The sequence below is a fragment of the Fukomys damarensis genome, unplaced genomic scaffold (genome assembly GCF_012274545.1).
Source record: "Fukomys damarensis isolate Sample0158 unplaced genomic scaffold, DMR_v1.0_HiC HiC_scaffold_26, whole genome shotgun sequence".
NCBI lineage: Eukaryota > Metazoa > Chordata > Mammalia > Rodentia > Bathyergidae > Fukomys > Fukomys damarensis.
In genome coordinates, this window is record NW_022900938.1 from 14,160,811 (window position 1) to 14,171,105 (window position 10,295).

General features: G+C 38.7%; 1 protein-coding gene across 1 annotated transcript in view; it reads right to left on the reverse strand.

Moving 5' to 3' along the window:
- Positions 1-1,703: 1,703 nt before the first annotated feature.
- Positions 1,704-10,295, reverse strand: part of Dnajc10 (DnaJ heat shock protein family (Hsp40) member C10) — a 37,223-nt gene continuing 28,631 nt past the window's right edge. The window contains exons 18-23 of the mRNA XM_010636808.3: positions 9,944-10,077; positions 8,870-8,923; positions 8,511-8,658; positions 6,330-6,449; positions 3,492-3,596; positions 1,704-1,763 (exon numbers count right to left, since the gene is read on the reverse strand). Of these exons, the coding sequence (XP_010635110.1) occupies positions 1,752-1,763; positions 3,492-3,596; positions 6,330-6,449; positions 8,511-8,658; positions 8,870-8,923; positions 9,944-10,077 (573 nt within the window). The 3' untranslated portion in view covers positions 1,704-1,751. The remainder of the gene's footprint in view (positions 1,764-3,491; positions 3,597-6,329; positions 6,450-8,510; positions 8,659-8,869; positions 8,924-9,943; positions 10,078-10,295) is intronic.

The following is a 10,295-nucleotide window of genomic DNA, read 5'->3' on the forward strand; positions in this document are numbered from 1 at the left end:
AAATGCCCCAAATGAAATGATGCAGCATTTTTAAAAAGCTTTACAGCTGATTCTACAGGCACATAAACCAAGTTAATATAATTTACTGCCTCAAATATCTGTCCGTGCAGGAGGTGAAGTGTAGGTAGTGAAGCCCGAGTGCAGAGACACAACTGTGAGCGATTCGGGGGCAGAACCGAGCCTCGTGGCTTCTGCACGCCCTCGGAGCCCATGCAGTGGTACACACGGAACTGCTGTGTAACTCAGCACGCATCTCTGGAGACCTCTGTAGGCATTCCTTTTGGATTTCTGTAGAATTCAAGGACTTTTTAAGAATTTGTAGGTTTTAAAACACAAATTTAATAAATAAAAGGCTTTTGTCACCATTGATCATTTTTCAAAAAATTGGTGTTTAAAGTGCTAAGTGTTCCACACGTTGCTGCCACGTGTATGAATGCAAGACCACGGGCTGTAAGAGTAAACGGGAGAGACTATGCATACAGCTGGAGCTGAAAATGAACGCGGGCTGTGACACTCCACGCACATCACACTATAAAATGCCCTTCACAAGGATAGCACTGGGGAACAGCGTACAGTGACAAAAACCAGTAAAACTCTTCCTACTCAACACACCATAAACCTAATAGGTTCTGGAATACTGCAGTGTTTTTATTCATTAACCTCTTTTTGATAAGCTGAAATTTTTAGCATTCCATACACTCTGAACTGTAACTGAACAACTAGAGGTCACAGTTTTGTTGAAATACAAAGAAAAATTTTGTTTTGAATCAGAACAAATTGCGAACTGAAAGATCCCACTTTAGATTTATATACTTGGTTTTCTTATAAAAATAACTTCAGTTATTCCAACATTTACCTGGTAAAGGCAGCCTCTGACATTGTGACAGCAACAACCAGGATATCATGAGCTACAGTAAATAAATCTATAAAATTGTTTTTCCTGTTTGAGTGGAAAAACCACAGCTATGGAAAAATAAATGTAAATAAATAGAAAATCCAGTAAGTAAAATTGTAAGTATTAGAATGATGCCTCAAAAACGAACTGTCAGTGGGAAAATTTTTATGAAAGCAATTTCAGAAAGTAAGTGCACACATTTTAAAAATATAGAACTCTACTTGCTATGCTGGAGTAACTGAGAGGTCCATTTTCTCACTGTGAATTCCTCCCTCTGGCTTTCCTGGGTGATAAGGCAGTTTGTAAGATTTTTGTATTTACTGTTGCAAAAATTTCTCAATTGTAAAAAAAAAAAAAAAATCTCAACTTTTAAAGCAAAATGAATTTCTTCAGTACAAAACAGTATGAAAGATTATCTACTTTACCATATTTGAGTGTTTTTGATAACCAAGTTACAGCTTTTTTACTGAGAAATAAATCCACTTTTAACTAAATAATCCACTTTGTACAGCGAACAGGCTCATGGTAGAGCCAGACAGCAGAACATTTCTAGGGGGCAGCAATCGAGGCCCATAGAATGAATTTGGCCTGTGATCTGTTTTTGTATGGCCCTGAGCTAAGAATGGGTTTTTGTTTTTTAAAAGAATCATTAACAACAACAAAGATGTGACGAACAAAGAGTCCATAAAACTTAAAACGCACGACCTGTCTTTCTCCAGAAAAAGTCTGCAGACCTTTTGTTTACATCAATGTTGTACAGCTTCAGGCAATGTGATTATCAGTCTAAGACATGTTAATATTCTTTTTCTGATGGTATTTTCCAGAATTTTTCAATTTTTCTTCATCTTCAATATAATCAAAGTTCATCCTGTATTAGTAATATTAAAAAGTATTAAAATTAGTAATTAAAAGTATTATAAAGGACGGTACAATATAAACCAACATTTTACCTTTTCAAAAATACTCAGTACTCTTATTTAATGGATTATCATATAAAACACATCTTGCTTAACAATCAAAAAGAAAGGAAAATCTTTTAGTTTGTACCTGCCCAGAGTAAATATCAAAAACTACAGTGGTACCTTGGTTCACAAACCTAATTGTTTACATGATTCTGACTGTAAACCAAATTGGATGAGATCTGAATCAAATTTCCCCATAGAAACACTGCAGAACCCAACCAGTGAATTTGATTCGGTTCTCATCCAATTCAGTTTGTAATCAGAATCATGGAAAGAATTAAGTTTGTGAACTGAGGTGCTGTTACATATATTTTCTAAGTCATAACTAGTATGTTCCTTAGCTTGATTTCAGTTAATGATATTCTGGGTTTAGGACTATGGTTTATTCTAAATTCAGATAATAATCACAAATTTTAAAATAACTTGAGAAAATATTGCAAGCAGTAAAAAACATGTTTGCTAAGTAGGCCAGGAAAACAGTTTCATTGTTATCTCTTCCCTACTATTTTTAGATAGGAATAAAATGTTTGGAAAGCTGTACAGCTTCCTATTCTGGGGTCTTAGTTCTGAACTGGGTGATACAGAGCTTAGATTCTAATGTTTTATAGAACCACATTTCTCTAACCCTCCCTAGAGGCTGTGCTATTCTTTTTGTCTTATACGCTGAGAATACAAGATATTTTTCACATGTGATTGAACTAAATTCCATTTAAAAAACTCCCAACATTCATGGACTTGCTGATCTCAGATGTCCTAGAATGACACTAATTTATTTAAGAGGAAAAAAATGAATGGGCTTCTGAGGAAAAACAAGAATTAAGCTGATTAAAAAATCCAAGGAGAAAAGATGAGTATGAGTTTCAATGTACATTCTACTATAGTGAGAAAAAAAGGAAAATTTGCTATCTAAAATGTATTAAGGTTTTAGTATATTTGTTCCTAACAACTTAATGGCATCTTTATATTTGAACAAAATTTAATTACATTTTATGTATCATGTAATTCCTGCAAAGGAACTCGGTAGTTTTTAATATCTTCAGATTTGTACAACTATCCTAAAAATCTAATTTCAGAACACTTTCCACACTTCAAAAGAAACTTTTTACACATTAGCAGTCACCCCAATTTTTGCTCTTTTCCACCTCACTCCAAGAACCACTAACCTAATTTTTGTCTGTAAGAATCAGTCTATTCTGAACATTTCACACAAACAGAATCCTGTGAAGATGTGGCCTTGTGCCTGGTTTCATTCATGAAGACTATGTTTTATGGCTATTCATGTTACAGCATGGGTGGTCAGCACGTTATTCCTTTTTAGTGGTGAAGAACACGCCCGAGTATGGTAAGAGAGACCACATTTTGTTCAGTAGTTCAAGGACATCTGCGTTTAAATTTTTTGGTATTATGAATGGTATTGATATGAACATCTACATGGATGTTTTTGTACAGAACTTAGTAATTTTTTGTATAATGGTTTTACTTGTACACATCTGTAAGCATTTTAGTGTTTAGAAGCTGTATTTTGATTGCCTATTTTCTAAAGTAGAAAATTCTGACTCTTACTAACAGGTAATGCATAATGAACACATTTTTCTGTAACTTTTGCCGAAGTAAGTTTTAGGCTTTGTTCTCACCTTGTTTCTCTTTTCTTGATTTTGGAGAGTTTCGAGTTTTCCATAAATGGAGGCAGCAATTGTTTTTGCATCTCTAGCACTTATATGCTCTTCCCAAATACTTTTCTAAAATTAAAAACACTCGTCATGTTTTGATTAAATATTAAATAACATTTCCATCTAACAACTTGACTAATATGCTTTAAAGTTCTTTTGTTCTAAAACTTTTAAGTGTTTGAAATTCAAATTTCTTCAAGGAAATAAAGCTGGAAAAGCAGTTAAGCCATACCTGGAATAAATGTACTATGGGAATGTAAAAAAAATTCTTGGAAAAATATACCAGTGACTTCAAAAGCCTCAAACACATACGAAATGTATAAGCAAAGATGTCCTCACAGGCCTGAAATCATTCTGATCAAATCAGTGCACTGGCAAAACCCTGGCCAACTTCAGTAACAGGAAGCACAGGATCCTGTTGTCAGTGGTGGAGACACTGGGGCACACCCACGTTGCCACCCCCACTTGTTCTGGCACAGCAGCTGCCAGGTTCCTTTCTCCCGGTGTGAGCCCCAAACCCCAAATTGCACGTGTTCCAACTGCTTTTGTGAAATGTGTGAACAGCCTGCTTGGTTTGGACTTCTGTCTCCTGTAGACCACTGTGCTTTGGTCTGGCCTGGACTCCTGGGTCACCGGAGTCTGCATGGACAGGGACATCGGGTCCCTAACTTGTCCTCTGTTCTGTGTCCCTCTGTATTCATAGAAACATCTTTTCAAATAGTTCCCTCTGTGGCCTGGCTAATTCTGTGTTCGTTACACCTATACTTGCCTAGTATCAATTTGTGAGTCAAATTTATTGAGCCAAAGGAATTGAGGACTCAGGCACTTTGCTGCTCCTGTGTTGCGTGTGCCTGAGGCTGTTTATAAGAGAGAAATAACTTCTTGACAAACCAAAAACCTTTACTGAGAGACCTACATCTGTGACTCCTAGATTACTCCTAAATTTGTTGGTTTTTTTTTGGCACGAGAGATCGAACTCAGGTCTTTGTACTTGTGAGGCAGGTGGCAGAACCACTGAGCTAAATCCCTGGCCCTGTTTTTTTTCTTTTTTTGCAGTACCAGGATTGAATTTAGGACCTTGTGCTTGCAAAGTAGGTGTGATGCCACTGAGCTAAATCCCCAGCCTTATTTTTTTAAGACGAGGTCTCTATGTAGTTCAGGGGGTCTTGAACTCATTGTATATCCCAGGCTGGCCTTGAACCCCTGGTGTTCCTCCTGCCTCAGTCTCCTGAGTGCTGGGATTATAGGTGTGGGCCACCAAGCCTAGGCCTAATTTCTTAAACTATTTCAAAAGGTATTAGAACTGTTAAATAATCTTAATCTGACATTCTTCCTCAAAAGGTATAAAACATTAGAAATTATTTACTTTGAATATTTTACCAGAAAACCTGAGTATGTGGTAAATACCTCTTTAGTTTTATTAAGGTTCTTCTCCCCCTGCCCAAGCAAGCAAGCTCATGACTTTGAAATGTACTCAGTGGAATACAGCATTCTGAACAGAAATACTGAAGGCAAACATTGTTCTAGGTAGCAGTATACACTACAGGATATTCCTGGTGACCTCAATAGCCACAATAACTTCTGAGACATGACTTTTTTGTCTTCTACTTCCTTTCACTAAATTGCCCTTTCCAGTCTACTTGTGGAGAGAAAATCATTTCACTTTTGGCTGCCCTCTAAGTGATACTGAAAAGTGTATTATTTTTTCAGTGTTTCTGGGATTTATATTTTACCATGCTGTGCAATTTCCTCAGTCCTTTTGTATGTTGGATTTTACTTACAACTAAAAAATATGCTTAGTTCTTTGCTTGTTTGCTTTTTTTTTTTTCGCAATACAGGGGATTGAACCCTCACGCATGCCAAGCAAGTGCTCTACCACTGACTGACACCTAACCCTTCATTTACCATCTTACATACCAGGATAAGAAATTCAGTTTTCAATTCTGTCAGAAAAATAGCAAAATTATGGTTCAAGTAACACAGGTATGTCAGAAAGTCTTTTTTTTTTTTTTTTTTTAACCTGGGAAGGCAGCAACCATCATAAGTTATACTGGTGACAAGACATATTCTATGCATCTCTGTCCAGAGAAAGGCTATCATCTGTGCTTTGTGAAGACTCCTTGGTGCAGAGCTGCACTATTTACTGGAGAAAAAAGCATATTGCTAGGAGTGCCCTGAAGTAACAGTAACTGAACCAAGGGACTCTAACTTTTATTTGTAATCTAAATCTCTAGCAAGATAAATGCTCAGTTACTAAAAGTATTATTTTTTTTCTTTTCATGGAAAGAATTTAAAAAGCAGTACCTATTGATTCTATAAAAAGTAAAAAATACAGAACTTCATAGAAAATAATCACCTTGAATTAATCACTTATTTTTTGGTACCGGAGATCCAACTTGGGACTTTGCACTTGTGAGGCAGGTGGCAGAACCACTGAGTTAAATCCCCAGCCCTAATCACTTAATAATTTTGTTAGGTTTTTTTGTTTTTTTGCAGCACCAGGGATTGAACTCAGGACCTTGCACTTGCAAGGTGCCACAGAGCCAAATCCCCAGACTTACGTTTCTTTACATTGATGAGTAAAAAAATTTTAAGGCAACTGAGGAGCCCATCAAGTATGAGACAGAAAACCTGCATAAGAACACCTGATGCATATGTAATAAAAAGCTTCAGTAATGTGCAGCAAGACAAAAAAATGACAAAGGGAGAAAGAACTAGAAAAACAAGTATGAGCCTGCAAACAATTCTCCTTCTGAGCTCAGCTCACTAGGGTTAGGGTCCCAGAGGAAAGCCTGCACTTACCTTTGTTCTGTCATAGGCATAAAACCTGACGGTCGGATAGGCTTGGATTCCGGCTTTCTGGCAGGTGTGGGAATGAGCCTGACAGTCTACCTTCCCAGCTTTCACTTTTCCTTTAACCATCTGAGAAAAAAAAAATACATTTTGTCATTTTCTGACATAAACTATTTTGACAACTACCAACCAATATGATACATTTCAAATCTTTACACATTTAAGGATTTTAAAAAGTCAGGTTTGATCCTTGCAATTCAATTGGTATCGTTTCCCAATTTCTTCCTGGCCCTTTAAGCATCTCACTATTACCTCTCCAAGAGCAAATAAACTCTTCATCCTCACCAAAACACTGGAAAATTATTACAACTTCTCCCCGCTCCCATGTCTTGCCCATTGCACAATGGAATGTGTTTCTGTCTCTAAGCCTTTTCTTCTCGCAGGGCTCCTGTGCCAAAGTGGCTTTCTTCATGTGGAGGAGGGCAGATTACTCCATCCGCATTCTCCAGTCCTTCCGGGCAGACCCTGCTCTTGTCAGTTGACACAATATGTGAAAGGACTTTTTCCTGTACCGCGGTGGCTCCTCTGCTACCAGCATGTGCCGCATCCATCTGCCTCTCTGTTCTGCAGTGGCTTCTTCCTCATGTACTCACATGGTGTTTTAGTCTGGCTCGTGTTCTTACTGCTGCCTTCAATGAAATGGGTGTAAGCTCACAGTCACTTCTACTTGACCCAAATGAACGGGCACTTTTTGTTCTTGTTTTGGTACCGGGCATCAAACTTGGGTCCTTGCACTTGTGAAGCAGGCGGCGGAACCAATGAGCTAAATCCCCATCCCAACACTTTGTTCTTAATGAACCCTTGATACTCGGACTACTCCTTCATCTTCTATTTCCTCTCTTGGCATATGTCATCACTCTGTTCCTCCTTGCTTACGTCCTCTCTGGTCTGTGGTGGTTGGGGTGGAGTCAACTCCACTGGCTTTGGGATCCTCTGGGGGATTGGTGGGGGACACTCCTGGGTGGGTGATGGAGGTATGGCTGTAGGGTCCCTGTCTGGTCCCTTTCCCTTCCTCTCTGGCACCACTTCTCGGTTCTACTTCCTGGCCACCGGGAGCTCAGCATAACTAAAATCATTTACTGATTGTAGGAGACTTTAAAAAAATCCCCCCTGCTAAAAATATCGCTATGGTTTGGGATGCTAAGCTGTTCTGGCCTGTGGAACTGACACTGACTTTTTCTCTCTAATCAGTGTTACGTCTGTCAATGATAGGGGCTCTGAGTTAGCTAATTAAGAAGCAATCAATCTGGACTACATCATCAGTAGGCCTCCTGGACCAGAGGAGCACCAAAGGCTTAGCCAGCAGTGAGCGTGAGTGTTCAGTTCACTGAGGCAGAGGGGATACAATGCTTGATAAGACATGGATCTTGACTTCAAGGTCTGGACCTCAAGAACCTTAGTCTGGACAAGCACAGTGATGAGGGATTTTATGCCAGCAATGTGACACTGATCTAACAACAAGGATGGAGGTCACCAAACCAGTGGCATGGAGCTATATTTTGCAGGGTGAGGAAAAAAAATCCAGATGGCCAAGGTAAAAGACAGGTCATTTTAGAGACAGGAAGCAGCACATATATGAAGGTATGTGTTCACAGAACCTGTGCCCGGAACGTGAGGGACAGAGATAAAGCTGAATGGGCCTGAACAGGCAGAAAGGGTCAAACTGAGCCCTGGAGTCAATGAGCACCTAGGAAGAAGGGTAGTTAATGAGTGAGAAGGCAGCATTTCTACAAAGGTCACTGTGTGGCCCTGGGCACAGAAGACTGGCAATAGGGGTCTAAGTGAGAGATGATGAGGGCTCAAACAGAGGCGAGCATGGAGATGGACAGCGCCAGATCCAAAAGGCATTCAGGAGAGAGAAACACCAGGATCCAAAGGCTGCCCAGGGCAGTAGACAGCATTTGTGGTGGGGAAAGAACACTTATGACTGTTACTGCTAGGTGGATGATAATATTATCAACGAAGACGTTAGCTAGAATTTTTACTTAAGCAAATCTGTACAGACTACAATTAAATGGAAAATGGTTTTTTAAAATTCAGAACTAAATTAAGAATCATAGTTTTATCTAACTATTAAAATAAACACATGAATGACTACAGCTTCTATTTAAGGAGACAGATAAGACTTACCCTAGCCAAGAGCTCAAACTCTGGAGCAAAATTTTGGCAAGGTCCACACCAAGGTGCATAGAAATCTACCACCCAATGATTTTTCCCCTGCAAAACTTTTTCACTGAAGGTCTGAGGTGTCAAATCTGTGGACACTTGAGGTAAAAATCTATAGCAAAGGATAAAAGTAAGTTTTCATTATACAAAACCAAAGCAAACAACTACAATGTAATATTGCAAGACTAAGTTAAAATACAATCCTTTAATAAGTACTTTAAATGCTAGACTCTTAACCTACAGAAAGTTTAATTACAGACAAAAGGAAGTTAAATAGCTCTGAATCTATTTTATACAATGATATATGTATTTTAATTACTCACCCGAGACCCCAGATTCTTAGGGAATAAGCATCCCTATTCCAACCATTGTAACTACTGAAAGAAAAAAACAAAACAAAACATTAAGTTGGACATGTTCAGAAAATCTTATGGTAGCATTAAAAAATTAGTATACACCTAGTATATACCTTTTTAGATGTATTTAATTTAAACACTGGTGCTATGGCTTTCAAATATATTTTTCTCCAGTCCTATATTTTTGGGGAATGGCATGCGTGCACACACTGGGCATTGAATCCAAGGCCTCTCACATGTTAATGCACTATACCCTCAGGCTCAGTCTTTGTGTTTCTTTTCTGCTCCAGATAAGTCAGAATGGCTAGCTGCCTGTTGGAGATATCCTGCAGATGTCCTATCTCTAAGACTTTAGTTTCTGAACTTGTATTTGAGGTATTTTTGTCTGCCAAATTCTCATCCATTTTAAAAAAGACTGTCAGGGTAAAAACCACCTCAAAAATGCAGCTTTCCTGGGGCCGGGGATTTAATCTCAGTGGTCTCACCACCTGCCTCACAAGTGCAAGGTCCCTAGTTCAACCTCCAGTTAAAAAAAAAAGGGCAGCTTTCCCAATTTCCTCAGTTATGACGTTGCTTCTTGAGGCCCATTGATCACTTTCACTGCTTTACTAACTGGTGGCATGGAGAGAGCACAGGCAGTGGGACAGTCCCAGGTTCACGTCCCAGCTTTAACCCTTAGCAGGTGGGTGACTGAGGAAAGTTTTCTAAGTGCTGAGGACCACACTTCTCTGTCATAGTAGGAAAGGCAGAAATTCCCTCCTCATTGTATACAAGAAGACTTGTGGAAATAATATGAGTAAAGATCTACTACAGTACAGTATGTGAAAATATTTGATGTTAGCCTAATCAAGAACATGGGAGAAAGAGCTATCAAACTTCTTGACTAGGACCACTGTCCAATTCTCTCTTCATCTGATCTTCTGAAGTGCTCGTTAATACAATCTTAAACAGCGTGCTCCCAATATTTGCTTAACTTTTATTTAGTCAGAATAACTATATAAACCATTGTAATAAAGGCTTCAAATTTCAGAGACTACTTACTGATACTGATAGCCTTTATTTGATTTTTGGGGATAAAATCTTATCTCAGGGTATCTCTGAACATTTTCTTGGGCACAGAAAGAATGATACTGTTGGCAGTCTACACTGCCCACATTGATCAGTCCAGTCAGTGTCTGTAAAAGAGGAAACCAGTAGTTGTATCAGTGATTAAGATAAAATAATCTCCACAGTTTTTGATGTTTATAATAAAGAACTGGTCATTGTGAAATGGTCATTATTTACCACTAACTATAACTAAAGAACAACAGAGGGGCCTGGGATTCAGCACAGTGGTTCTGCCGCCTGCCTCGCAAGTGCAAGAGCCCAGAGTTCGATCCCCAGTACCAACAAA